Source organism: Chlamydotis macqueenii, chromosome 11 (genome assembly GCF_036417535.1).
Source record: "Chlamydotis macqueenii isolate bChlMac1 chromosome 11, bChlMac1.mat, whole genome shotgun sequence".
NCBI lineage: Eukaryota > Metazoa > Chordata > Aves > Otidiformes > Otididae > Chlamydotis > Chlamydotis macqueenii.
This window is the reverse complement of record NC_141566.1, coordinates 15,932,868-15,947,207: the sequence shown is the minus strand read 5'-3', so window position 1 is coordinate 15,947,207 and position 14,340 is coordinate 15,932,868. Positions and strand designations below refer to the sequence as shown.

At 44.3% G+C, this 14,340-nt stretch overlaps 1 protein-coding gene across 4 annotated transcripts in view; it reads left to right on the top strand.

Moving 5' to 3' along the window:
• FGF13 (fibroblast growth factor 13) overlaps positions 1–14,340 on the top strand; it is a 252,010-nt gene that overhangs the window by 180,247 nt on the left and 57,423 nt on the right. Inside the window, exon 1 of one of the 4 annotated variants that reach the window (XM_010122536.2) lies at positions 11,887–12,972. The exons of the other annotated variants lie outside the window; for them this stretch is intronic. Within the exon in view, the coding sequence (XP_010120838.2) occupies positions 12,786–12,972 (187 nt within the window). The 5' untranslated portion in view covers positions 11,887–12,785. Of the gene's footprint in view, positions 1–11,886; positions 12,973–14,340 lie in introns of those variants that run through there. 4 annotated transcript variants of the gene reach the window in all.

The window sequence follows — 14,340 nt, the reverse complement described above, 5'->3', positions numbered from 1 at the left end:
TTTCCTTTTATTAGTAAAGGTAATAAAACAAGTTAATATGCAATGAATAACTAGATGGTAATAAGGATTAGATGGACGCAGGTTGTGTTTTCAATATGCAACTCCAATTTTATTGTAAAGCCGTAAGAATGATTCTGAATTGCTTAAAGCATTCTTGAGGTAGCTGAAGGGAAAGAATACTGAAATTTTAATAAGAACTGCGTAAATTTTAGGGAGCTGTCGTTACAAATTAATGTAGACTTTGGGAAAAGGAGTTAAATGCACTGGTGCTCGTGGAAAAAGACCTACTCTTACAAGCAGATTAACCTTGTTTATAATCGCAAAGCACTAAGCAGTGCCACTGCTGGCTTTTGACTGCCTGTCAGTAATTGACATGGGTGACATAAAACCTATCGACTCAAGGGCAGTTGTTTGAAATCGATAGAACTCAGCAGGCGATTAGAGATGTGCTTGAGGATGTTCTTCCACATGGGTTTTTGACTTCTTTTGGTGAAAATGGTGCCATTTCCAAGTGGATAGGTCTCAGAATCAACTTCATTTTTTGCCCCACTACAGTTTTTCTTGGTGTGGTACTGTTTGTTTCTGGCAGCAATAATTAAGGATGTTTTTAATAGTTCATTGTATTTGGATATCAGCAATATGCACAACTTCATTATAAGCAACTGTGGCATAATAAACAGTGAATATTCTAAAATTTTTCAATTCACAGCATGATTTGTTTCTACATACTTCTTGTTGTGGATTCCAAGTACGTAAACAGTAATGTGTATTAGTAGACACTGAAATATTGGTTTTGGAATATTGTTTATAAGTAGTAAATTGGCATGATTCACCTTTCAGGTCTAGATTCAGCAAAACATAAATGCTACAACATGTTAAAATGCTTTGGTGATTTCAGTTGCTAGATCTCATTTTAGTACCTAAAGCCCTACATCTGGAAAAAGCTTACTCATCTGTGACTTTAAGGGTCTGATCCTTTGCATGTCTCATGCATTTGCAAGTGATTGCGTTAGAGGACTTAAGAAGTTACGGCTCCTCAGCTGGAGTTCAGTGGTTTTCTCCTGATGTGCAAATTGGCATATTCTTATTGTGGTTCCATTGCACTGCAAAATAAACCAAGCTCACACATATGTGACTTGTAAACGTGTCTTGGAGGGAGTGGTAACTCCTGGGGAAGAGGCAGAGCCTTTTTAAATCGCTCTTCTATATTACTTCTAAGTATATGACTCCACAATGACCAAATCACACTTAGAGACAGTATTTGACTTCAAAATCTGACTCTGCTTCTCAGTTGCCTAAATCTCATTACTTACATAATATGTGAGCATGGGCTTAACTTGCTGTGCTGAAGCAGGATGAGTTAAACAAGGTCTCAGTCAAGTTCAGCAGCAGAAAATTCAAATCCAGCCCTTGATTAACACAATTGAAGTATAACTGTCGTCACATTGTGGACCACGGTGTTTGCAGTACTGTACATCTTCAAATCTCGGTGTTTTCTTCACTTGTCAAAATGGCATTACGAGTAGCTGGTTGACCCCCAGCTAAAGTATCTTCAGCATCCAAATACCAAACAACAAGCTTTTCTGAAATTAAGAGATAAAACTTAAAAATTTCAGAAGGTAATTATTTCAGTATTGTTAGCGAATGTAATTCTTCTAAGTGCTTTTTATACTTGTAACATTTACAGTACATCAATAATGCAGCTTGTTTAAAGAAGAAAGAAAGTATGGTACATATTCTACTTCATGAATGTTGTTGAGCTATTCATATTGCAAAATGCCTTACAATAAAGGGTATCAGCTAAACCAAGCACCAGGCTCCTATGGCTGGCGTAATGCACTATGGTATCCTGTTACAGGCATTCTTGGTAATTCTAGGAGGCAGAAAATAAAATTTGACACTCAAAAATAATAAGTTTAAGTAAATCATGTAGGAAAAATGTACATTTATGTCCAAGAAATGGTTAGATGTTGCCAGAACAAATACAGCTACATTATGAATCTTTAATGATCTCTGAAAGTCATAATGGTCTGTCACTAATGCCCATTAATGATCTCTCTATACCGCGAGTATGGGCTTGATGTTTCTGGCCAGTACCTTAGAGAATACTTTAAATATGCCTTAAACTTTCTCTGATCTACTCCCTGTGTGTCTGCTCCAAATGTAGACTGCAATTGTCTGGGTAGGAGCAGCTTGTAAAGCAGCATGGCTTTGGGGTTAAGGAAGTCCTATTCAGGTAAGATGTATTTAAGCAATATTTTTAGAGGGGAAAAACTAGGAGGTATTTCCTGACGACGACTCTGTAGAGATAACAAATTATATAAAGAAATTAAAGCTTAATATTTGTTAATATTAAGAATGTCATTGTTCTTTGACTTCCTGAATTTTCTTTGATAACTCTAAAAATACACTATTTAAGAAGGAAAAGGAAAGTGTTATTGTTAATTCCTACTGATTGGAACTGTAGATATATTAAATATGCTGCTGAACTGGCAAGTTTGTCCTGTTTGAATATGTGTTTCAAATGTCGCACAGGTTGATTTTATGGCCTTTTAAAAATCCGTGCCACGTATTTACTTAATTTTGTACTCAAGCTTTTTGTCAGGTATAAATCTTGCTTTAAAGAAAAACAGCAATGATTCCAGTCCTGTTCTAATTGCCTTTCATGAGAGTACTGTGCCTAAAAGCAACTGAAGACAGTCTTGTTATAGTGTTAATAACTGAAAAACCTTTTTAATGCAAAAACATCAGTGTTTCTCTCTTCTTTTGCAAATGTTTTAGTTAAAAGCTTATGATAGTGTAATTTATTTTTCTTTAATAATGAAAAAGTGTGTTCTCTGCCTTTGGTATATGATATGATCAGATTACTGTAAGAACCAACGCCCTACAGCTAGAAGAGAAAAACAGATCCAAGGACTCTTGGAAAACGCCCCAATATCAAACAATAAACTGATAGGCAGTGTGTACAGAGTTAGATATTAACTGTGAGAGTTAGATATTAACTGTCTGGGATATATATAATTCTTTATTAGAAATAACACGGTTAGTAAACAACTTTTGTGACATTGCATGCGGCATCCATGTTTTTTTTGGTCTTTGAAATTAATAGAGTAAATCTAAGTCTTGTAAAGTGTAGAATGTGAAGGAAGCAGTCTGCAGTGTTTTGACGGGTTAAAAATGCATTTACAAAATATAAAATGTAGCCCAGGTTAATAACGACTAAATGCCTTGCTCTTTTGCGAAAGCAGCAAGTTTTTATAACATGGTCGCAGTGAAGGTGGAGTGGGTCTGAAACCATCCAAAGATTTTTTGCTGTCGGTTAGCTTTTCGGGGAGTACGTTGCCTAGCCTCGATATATGAAGGAAAATGTCTGGCGGTCGGTGGTGGACCGCGATGTTTGGTTGCAGAGCTTCTGCGAAGGGCCGGGGCCGGTTCTGCCGGGGGTGCGGGGTGGCGGCGCGGACCAGCACCGCGGATCAGCACCGCGGACAGCGGCCGGGGCTCCTCCGCTGCGGCCGGCGCATCCGGACCCGGGGGGCTCCACCGACCCCCGGGGTAAATACGAAAACCACAGCGTTACGTGCAGACTCACCGCGGCCCTCCCTGCTCGGGCAAGTCCGCCGTTAATTACAGCCGGAGGCACCGCGTACGTTGTTGTAATTAAATATCACCAGTGACCGAAACAAAACTGGGGAAGAAAGTGAATGACCTTGGTGGGGCAGTTACAGGAACTAACTCTAGGTGTCCCTCCTGCTTCTGGTTTTAGCCGGAATTGTGTATGTTTGGTTTTTCGACTGAAAGTGCTGGAAATCCGTCCCATTTGTTTGGTTTGTAACTGTTTACAAATTAATGATGCTTCCTGTACAGGAAACTCTATATTTTACCAAAAGCCTCCTGAAAAGAATTTATATCCGGGCTTTTTAAGTAGGCTAAAATTTATGGCAATAATGATTTAAAAATATAGTCACTGAATAAAACATTTCTTATATTATCAAGCTGTAAAACAAAAAGAAAGGGCTGAGGGAGGTGGAAGTTTCTCCCAGAATTAGCAGGGAGAAACTTCCTGGGAATCCCTGCAGGCCTTGCAGAGTGCTGCAGAATTAAATGAATTCAGTATTTTACCTGTATTCACATTTTACCTGTGCAGCTGTACATATAGGTCCCATTTTACAATTAGACTCCTTAACCTCTCGTAACTGCCCCATATAGGATACAAGCAAATGCAAGGAGGTCTTCCTTCATCACGGTTACATGGAATGGGCTGAGTGGAATTGGTTGAATTATAGCATGGAACGATCAGCCAAGATAACTTCTTACAAACTAGCAGGCTTAGTTCTGTGCCTTAGGATCTAATTCTGCTCTTTGTCCTTTCTTTCCTAGTTAAAAGCTCCTAGGCCTTGGAAAGTTGTATTGTAGATGAAGCTAAACTAAGTTTATTTGTTTGTAAACAAGATCAAGTTGACCTCAACTGAAGGATAAGGACATTGAGATAATAATGGTTCTTTGTGGCTACTGCTCATGAGAAGCATATTGTAATTTTTAATGAAACAAGGAAAGAAGATCCTGGCAGGAAGAGATGGAAAATAAGAATGATAAAGAGAAGATGGTTGAAAGGAGAGGACAGAAATTCTGATGATATATCATCATCTGCTAAATATGGTGTCTCTCTGCTGTGAGTTTAGCTCAGCATGATTTAGCAGTATGACTGTGGGGAGTTGAGAACGCCATGCGTACAGACTGGGAATTTAATTAAAACAACAGTATTATATTTGTATCTACTTCTGCAGCTTAATCTGCTAGTTTTGTGGTGGTTTTAGGTAGAAATACAGCTACAAGTTGGACGGTTATCCAGTCTCTGTACAAGCAAATGTGTCCCTGTTGTAGTTCAGCTGGGCTTTAGTGAGGAATAACAGTGCTCAGCTCGGGCAGCTTCGTCTCTGTTTCTCTGATTCCTGAGCATTGTTCCTCTGCATAGCAACAAAACCTTTCTGTGTTTTCTGATGAGGTCTGAGTCCCCAGAAGTGTACCCAGACACCTAATGCGAATATTGGGAGCAGCAGCAGATGTTCTGCTATTAGCTGCCTTCTCTGAATTGACTTATCTACATTTCTTCTGATTTGCTTATGTAGAATTTGCATACACAATTTTCAGAATTTTTCTACTCTCCAAACCTGTTTAAATCCAATACAGCAAATACTGGCTTGTGGTTCTCATTCCTCTTTTGCTAGCCAATGTTACTTGTGAGTGTTGCTTGCAAAAAGAGTGCATCCAACTTATGCTAATGAATTCCCTTCTGTTTACTTATGATATGTTGTATTTTTCACCTCAAAAATCTCTGTGTGATTTATAGATGTCACCTTTGCTCAGCTCTTGCCAGCAGCAGCTCCTACTAAGCCTGGAGTTGCCATGAGGCCAATTGCTGGAAGGTACGTGTGTGTGGGAAGTGTGACTGCTTGGGCGGTTGTTGTATGCACATCTATTACTGAGCACTGCCAGAAGCAAGACACTGAGCTACATGGCCCTTCATTAAGTGGATACTTAGTTTTGATGGTGGTAAATATTTAGTATGAAGATGCATTATGTAGGTTACAGTTTGAATCACCCCACAATGATAGTTCGGAAGGTAGTGTGTTCTTTCATGCAGCTCTGAAAATGGTGGTACTTTTTTGGATGTGCATGAATTGCCACCTGGAGATGCCTTTCTCTCTTCTTTTTTGGTTGTACAGCCCAAATATTTGGTCAGATGAGCTTAGATAAACCTAACTTTTACATCACTGAACTTACATCAGATATGTCTTGTTACATCGTTTTTAATGTGATTATTATATGGTGAACTGAGACAATGCTCAAGTTCAGGCTCATAGCCCTTTTCCTCATACTCAAGGATATACCTTCCCTCTGGCTACTGAAACTGAGACCAGCGTTTTTGCTCAGGTAATCTTGTTCCAGTTCCATGGTGGTAAGTGGAGGAAGGCTGCGCTTGTACTTGTGCAGAAACATTAGCCCAGTGCAGGGTATAACTCCAGCTCCTGGCAAGCCCTGCCTTCATCCAAAACACGGCACTTTGTGCTCAAAGTCCCATTCATTTGTTACCAACTCTGTTCGCATTCTCATTTGTCTGTGTGAACTTGGTGCCGTGATCTTGTCAGTCAGGTAGAAGTCACAGAAAACCACTGCCAGGCTCTTCTGATCCAGCCCAGGTAATTTGATTTCATTAATAGAAAGCAGATGGGTCGTACGTCATTAGCACAGCAATGGGAAACAGCAAGCTTGGCATCCATCACATGATCGTGGCGAATCGGGCTCTGTAGTTACGTGAAGTGAAGCAGTAGGGCAGAATTTTCTGAGCAAAGCAAGGACCATGGCTGTGAGAAGCTGGTAGGAATGCTTGGGTGCAGTGGAAGGGGGGAACTCTTAGAGGCTCCAACTCACTGGAGACCCAGCAAGTCTATTTTTGTCAAGCTCTTGACAATGGATGAACCGTCAGATCTATGAAAAGGTGGGAAAAGATCCATTTGAGCACTATGCCAATCTCCAGGCAACCTGCTTTGGGTCTGCGAATGACTATTTACAGTGTTTTGTCATGTGTAGAGTGGCCTTATGTTAAGTTTGACAGTGGCATATAGCCCACACTTCTCATGTGTCCCATGCTGAGATGTAAATATTTCAGGGATGATATGCTGTCATTTACATTGATGTTTCTGAGAGTTGTCGTGCTGAGAGGTGAATGAACAGATACTTCTGTGCATACTGATGTGGGAGGCTCCAGAGTTGGTTTTTGATTTTTTTATTTTTTTTTCTATGGCTTTGCAGTGGGCAGAGAGAATTTGGTCGGTCACTGCTGCAAGTGCAGTGCAAGGGCTCAGGTTGGGCCGCTGGAGACACTGGAATAACGTGTTCCCAATTTGGGAGCCAGCAGAGCTGTGGGAGCTGATCTCTTCTGTTTGTTCTGTGACCTTTCCTAGCTGATTGGCACTGATCTTTTATGCGCTGGATAGACGATCTTTTGTGGTTGACATTTTGGGATGACTGAATATGGATTAACCTAGGCAAAAATATTTCCATTTTTCTAGCTTCAAACAATGCCCTCCTTTTCCAAAAATGCCTGCACCACCAGGTCAGATCAAATCCAGTTTTGACAGAGACAGTGCTGTAAAGAAATAGGAATTCACAGCTGGGAAGGAGCAGAAACTGGGATTTCTCTCATTAGTATTTTCCTCTGAGAATCTGAGAGGAAACCGGTGCTCTTGATGTGAGATCTCATGGCCATCCTCAGCATTTAGCAGGGCATGTCAGTCATGAAGAGGCAGCCCAAATTCTTGTCAGAGTCGGTGAACCTTGTCCTAGCAGATGTGCAGATCTGATAAAAGAGCAGGATTAAGGTATGAGAACCTTTTATAATGCATCAGGCACATAATTATTTTTTAAATATCTCGGTAGTCTTATTGAAATGACTCAGATGTTTAAGACGGGGACATTTTTCTCTGCTTTGCTGGATGGGGGTCAGTTTCAGCACATCCAGTCCTGTGCACTGGTTGTGCTGGGATCTCTTCTGTTGTTGGGATTTGTGATTCTCTAGTCTGAGAAGACAAAAATCAACCAGCCACCTAAACCTGTGAACAACAAGTGAGCTCGTAGATAAACTGGGTCCAGAGGACATGTCTATACCGATGTCACAGGGATTTTTAATTTTTTTTTTTTTTTTCCTGTTACTGAGCAGGGCTAGACAGTGCGCTTTTGCAAAGAACCATGGCACAGACACAGGCAGGGACATCCATGTCACTGTTTACAAGGGCCTTTATGCTCTCCATGTAACAATACTTCTGTTTACAGCATCACAACTGGTATAAAGGTCTGCAGCTGGCTACTGAAGCTGATCTTTACTATTAAGGTTAATTTTAAGGTAGCTCGGTTGGTCTGTTGATGAAAATATCCTCAAATTTCAGCTCTGGAGCTTCCTGAAGCCCAGCTCTTCCACTAATACCTTTTTCCACCTTGCACTCAGAAATAAACCTCTAGCCAGCTCTTTATTTGGCTCATATCTAGGGTAAAAGCCGGCTTTCGCGGTAGCGACCTGGCACCCTGGCAGACGCTGGCTGCTTTGCAGCGCCTGTGTCCAGCGGCGGAGCTGGCTGCAGAGGAAAGGCTGAGTCATTTCCACGGGATGTTTCACGGAGGAGCTAAGTGATGCGGGGCTTGGGTCTGAACAGCTCTGTTTCCTGGTGAATAGTAATTCTGTTTACTTAGAAGAGGGAAAAAAAAAAATCACTGGGGGCCTCAGCGCTGCTGTGTCATACCCGACTGGATGAAGCCTTGTTTATCTCAAATTGAAAAGAGAGAGAAGAGATTCTGGTGGCACTTTTCAGAAAATAATTCTCTACTTTTGGGGAGTGTAGGTATTGGAAATAGTCCATAGATTTGAGTCCTGGGGCTTTTTTTTTTTCCTGCTTGTTCTGTAACAGCAGTAGCACGTAACCCCAGCAAGAGCCAAAGAACCTCGAGAGGGACTCCTGACATCCCATGGCAGGCTGAAATTTTTTTCTCACGCCAAAGCAACTTCAGTTTTGTAAATGTAGAGGGGTGGTGTGGGGTTTATGTCTGGAGCTGGCTCATGATTTTTTTTCTGGTCTCAATTTTCATGCAGCATTTGTTTTGTCCAGCATCTACCTGCTTATATACGACCTACTATAAATCCTTTGTGCTCAGGTTAGATTCAAACTCCTGGGAAACAGCAGTGGTCTGGGACATGCCATGGTGCAAATGAGTCAAGGAGGATGGAGCAAAAAGCAGAAGTTTTGTACTTTCCTCTGATTTAGTGAAACAGCCACCACTGCTCGCAGTCTGGGCCAGTGGTGGGGGTTTGATGCCTTTTCTTGCAGGAGCCAGGCAGCGAGGGCAGCATGCTTTGTGTTCATGGAAAACCGTGTCCTGCCTTAGTCAAAGAGCCCGTCTGGGTTTGGAGGAGTGCGGTACCACATCGCAGACTTTGCTTTTGCCCAATCCAAGCAACTTCTGGATGTTCGGGTACATTTTAATGATCAGAATCATAGAAATAATCATCAGCATAAACTTAATGGATGACTGGGAGGAAAAATATAAGTCAGAAGTGGGCAACATCTCTATCTACTTTGTTTTGAAGTGGAATTGCTGCTGGGTTGGATCCCAGCTCCAGGTAGCTCATGGCCGTGTCTCTGGCAGTAGCTGTACCAGTCTGTCCCATGCTGATTCTTAAGAGGTGCTTAATTCCTGATTGAAATGGGGTTGGCAATTTACTCTTTAGCTTTAAGTGTGCCCTGTTACCATAATCACAGACAAAGAAAGAGGATGTATGTTCAAGGAGCATCTGCTTGTCTTCTACATTCAAAAAGACATTTGGAATGTTATTTTATTTTATTTTACCTTCTTAGCATGGTGGAGAGTGAACAGCTCTTGCTGTTCAGAGAAAATAAAGCTGTTCCTTTAGATTTTTATATCTGTAACGCTGAAGTAATCCAAAGACTGCTCCTGTACCAAAGACGTTTTCCCAACAAGATCTTCATTTTCATGTGCCATTTATAGTAAATGAAGACATGTTTGTAGGAGTACCGATAGATGGAGAGGTTGATCATGCAAAAAAAAAAAAAAAAACAAGACCAAAAACTGGAGGACTGTTTTTTGAAACTTAAATCTGATTATGCATATATGCTATTTTTATTCCTCTCTTCAGTTATCTGTCAAGGAACATTTGTGCAAATGAATTTTCTTTATGGATTTTAAACAAGCAAGCTGGAATGCTGGCAGAAAGATATCCTAAATACTCCTTTTATTTAGTGTTTTTCCCCAGGATTTTCAAGGTTAGCCAAATTTTGAGTTCTAGTTAGTCATTGTGAAAATGAAATGTCATCTGACCTATGGTAGAGATCACAATGAGGCAGCTTCACTTTGATCTCAAGATCAAACACTGCTTTCCAAACTGGGAATATTTATAAAGTAATGGGTGAGTCTCAGGAAAAACAAGTCTCATTTGTGACTGTATTGGAAGTGGAAAGATGGCAAAATTTGTAGTACGTTACTGGTGAGTTGAGTAGGATGAGTTATTGCTAATAATATCCAACTGGCTGCCTCTTGGGTTGGATTTCACATGTCTTCTGTGGACTGGCAGATGAGGGTAGTGGTGGAACTTGTGAATTTATGTTTGTGTTATTTTTACCCTCCTGTTTAACCCAAATAAGAAATGAGGAGTATTTATTTAGTACCTCTACATGGATGCCGTGAAGTGCCTCATAAACAAAGGTGAGTGTGTGTATACCTGTACATGTAGATATGCATGTATACGTGTACTTCTTGCAGAAAAGAGGTATTGTGGATGGCTGCCAAATTCAATATACGATGTCAGCTGGTGAGGTCTCAGACTGTGATGGCACACATTGTGTTTTCAGTCAGACATTGTCTTAAAACTTGTGCATTATGGGCATTTCTGTTACTAAGGCCTGGCCACACAACATGTTTTATTAGGGCAGGAGTTTCCAGTTGGAGGAAAGGGATCTGGACCCATTGCGAGCTGTTCCTAGTCCAGGGAAGGACTGTAATGTTTGCAGCAGTACACAAGCTGCTTTTGAATTGAGCTCTTGGAAGTGAAGATGCTGGGTGGCATGGTTTCCGCTACACTTGCCTAGGACGGCAGCGTGCAACCCTGGCGAGGGAGAAGAGGACCATGGGGCATTGCCGAGGGGGGAGGAAGAAAGGGGCAGGTACCCTGCAAAGCCAGGCTGAGTCTGAAATCGCATCTGAAATACGGTGCTGTCACACCAACCCTGTGCTCCCAGGCTTGGCTGGCTAAAGTCCACTGCCATCGCTGTCCCCGCTGAGCTCAGCTCCTGTGAGGAGCCAGCCTGCAGCCTCCCCCTTTTGCTCATGGGATGTCCCACCCAGCCTCAGCGCCCATGAGTGACTTCAACTCCCTTCTGCCTTGGGGATAAATTCTTTCAGGAGTTGTTTGCCTTCAGGGTTGCAAATCCTTGGTTTTTTTTCTAGCCTGACTTGGTTTTATTTTAGGCTCTCCAGCTGTTGAAAGCATGCTGAAGAGCAGGGGGTGCATTGCAAAGGGGACCCCCAGGACTTTCTGCTTCCTATGTCACGGGGCATGGATGTGTGCAGGGTTTGAGGCATTAACCACCAAGGCACTGACACTGGGCTCTGCTCCCAGCATCACTGCTCCTCCCTGCCCTGGTATCTGCACAGCCTGGCCCCCACTTAGCTGGGGGTGAATAAACCCAGCTGGCATCAGAGCCTGGCCTCAGGGGACACGGAGGCACCATGGGGGGACAAAGGGAAGAGGGGGAACATGACAATGACAAGGAAATTGCTCTCTCTGAGGACTTTCTCTGATAGAAAATGAGCTGAGAGCAGGTGGGGGCGGGGGGAGGAAAGGCAAGAGAGGCAAAAAAGCCTCCAATAAATCAGTGAGGCAGAGAGGAGGCCACCCTGTAAGGATGGGGGAAAGGCAGGGGAGAGCTGTGGCTGGAGCATCCCTGCCTGCCCCGCTGAACCACCTTCCTGCCACTGGCCAGGTGTCCTCACTCTGCTGCCAAAAACCTGGTGCCAGCTATTTGCTCATCACAGTCACGTTTGTTTGGGTGTCTGCGCCTCCCCGGGAGGCAGCTCTGTCAAAAACCGGTACCCACAGCCCGTGGGGCCAGCAAGGGTGGGCAGCCGGGGTGCACCCATTCCCACTGCCCACCCTGAGCCCCTGCCTCCTCCCTGCCTGCATCCTGGGGGCCCCTCCGCAACTCCCTGCACAAAAAAAAAAGCCACTGGGCTGGTCTCCCGCTCGCTGCCTTGCCTTCGAGAGGAGGAGGAAGAGGAGGAGGAGGAGGGGAAGGGTGGTGATAAGGGACTTGCTGCGTCGCTTCATTTCTGTATCCAGCGCACAGCTCGTGCGGTGTGTGCGAGTGCCTGCGTCCGCTGCCTGAAGACGACTGCTGCTGCTGCAGTCGCGTCGCCGAGCTGCCGGTGACCGGGCGTCAGGGGAGCTCTGGCTGTTTACCATCTGGTGACAAGTGTTGCAGTGCAAAAGCCCAACGCGTCCATGGAGGGGAGGCTGTTCTGGCAGCACATGTAAGGAGCAGAGAAGAGGCTTCCCAAGGCATTTGGCGGCAGGCAGCCGAGGCTCCGGGCATTGGCACCTCCTCCCAGCATCTCCATCGCCGTTTGCTTCGGATCCCCTCTTAAGGGAGAAGAGGAAAAAGGATCCAGAAAACCCCTGCAACTGGACAGCCCCTGCCGGAGTCTAACAGGTGTTTGCTGGGATTTGAATGGGGAGGGGATGGGTGGGGAGAAAAGTTAACTGGCGAAATTGAGGCTAGGAGAAATGCAATGATCTTGCGCCAAGTGGATGTGCCGTGTCTGCATGTGAATAGCACGTCTGGAGAAGCTTGGAGGGATGTCGTGCAAGTGATCTGCTCCATCTCCGTAGAAACGCTCGCCTCTGCCTGCAAAGTTTCCCTTGCCAGAAGTTGGGAGGAATAAACAAAAAAAAAAGCATCAGAAAATCAAAAGGGAAAGATATCAGCGGACAAAAACACTTGAGCTAAACTGTTGCATCCTGACCCAGAACTCTGGTGCGAGGGTCCCGCCGGTGTCTCCTCGGCTCCCAAGCCGATTGGCGGTGGGTGGCATCGGCCAAGGCGCCCGGCAGCGTCCCCAGCATTGGGGACGGGCCGAGCAGCATGCTGGCTGCGGTGCCCGCAGCCGGCAAGCAAACCCCGCGTGCCTGACCCTCCAGTGGTGCCGGAGCGGTGGCGGCCATGGCAGCAGCCATCGCCAGCTCCCTGATCCGCCAGAAGAGACAAGCCAGGGAGCGGGAGAAGTCCAATGCCTGTAAGTGTGTCAACAGCCCCAGCAAGAGCAAGGGAAGCTGCGACAAGAACAAGTTGAATGTGTTTTCCAGAGTCAAACTCTTTGGCTCCAAGAAAAGGCGAAGGCGGCGACCAGGTTGGCAAGGGTTCTGTCTTTGGGGGGTTGGTTTGTTTAATTTAATGCAAACTGGGATGTGCATCAGGTGTGGGGAAAAGACTGGTGAAATGAAGGTGCAGGTATTGCCCTTCCTGGCCTGTACGGTCTGATAGACACAGGTACCCCGTGCCAGTCCCTTCCCCTTTCACCTTCGTCTGGTTTATTTGGATACCACACACCATTGCTCTCTGCCTCACTTGCATACCCACGTGCACCCGAGTGCCGGTCATTCAGCAGTCTGTCTCTCTGTTACACACACAAACACACGTGATTTATTTGTGGGGGAGACGTTAGCAGGGGAAGCTCCCACACTTGCACCTCCTTTGGTTGTATGTTCAATAACTTTGCGGTCTAGAGGTCCGGTTTTGTCTTCCTGCTTCACAGAACGCCTGTGCCGTGCTTTGCTGATTGCAGATCAGGCTTTTTGCTTTCGCTGGCACCTTCCAGAGTTCTGCTCCGGCGCCCTATTCCTTTCTAGGAATCTCATACGTGCGGCCGCCCTGCAGCCGCGATGCTCTCTGTGCCAGAGGTGCAAAACATCGGGCATGAAGACTCAGTCCCTGATCTGAGTGGGGTTTGTTTTGTTTTGGTTTTTTTGTATGTGGGAGGAGCAAAACGCTCTGGTAATGTTGCTATCGCTTTGCTGTGCTGAAGCGTTCGTGCCGTTAGCCGCTTAACCTGTCTGCCTTTCTCAGCAGCCGCAGAAGAGGCGCCTTGCTCGCGATTTGCAAACAGCTTTGGGATGCATTATGGCTAAAAAAGCCAAAGTGAGGGTTGGGCTAAATTATTGTCAGAAAAGTTGGTGGATAGGAACTGTGCATCCGTCAGAACCCCTGTTAAAGGTTGCTAACAGGAACTAACACTCTTATGCAAACTACTGTAAGCTTTTGCCTAAAGCTCCTACTAAAATGAAGGACCTTTTGGTAGCGGAGCTCCCTGGTGTCTTTGATTACAAACACAAGGAGTCTTACCCAGATGCTGGCTGTGGGAAATGACACCTCGTATCTTCACAGTGTGTTTATCTCTGAATTAAGTCGATTGTTGTGGAGCAAGCTGCGGAGATACATCACCTCCTGACAAGCGTGATTGTGTGAGATGACTACAATGCAGATGTCATTGGGATTCAGTGGAAGTAGACTTTTTTTGCAATTACTCCTGGTGCATTACCTAGATAGCGTAAATGACAGACTTTACAGCAGATCCTGTTGCTTTATACTTTTTGCTCTAGAATGATTTGAAACCCTGTGAGGTTTCTAACTGTAAATCTGAGAATGGTGAAAAAAAAAAAAAAAGAAATCTATCCAAACTATGCGTTGTTTTGATCTTTCTTCTTCTAGCTGATGAGGT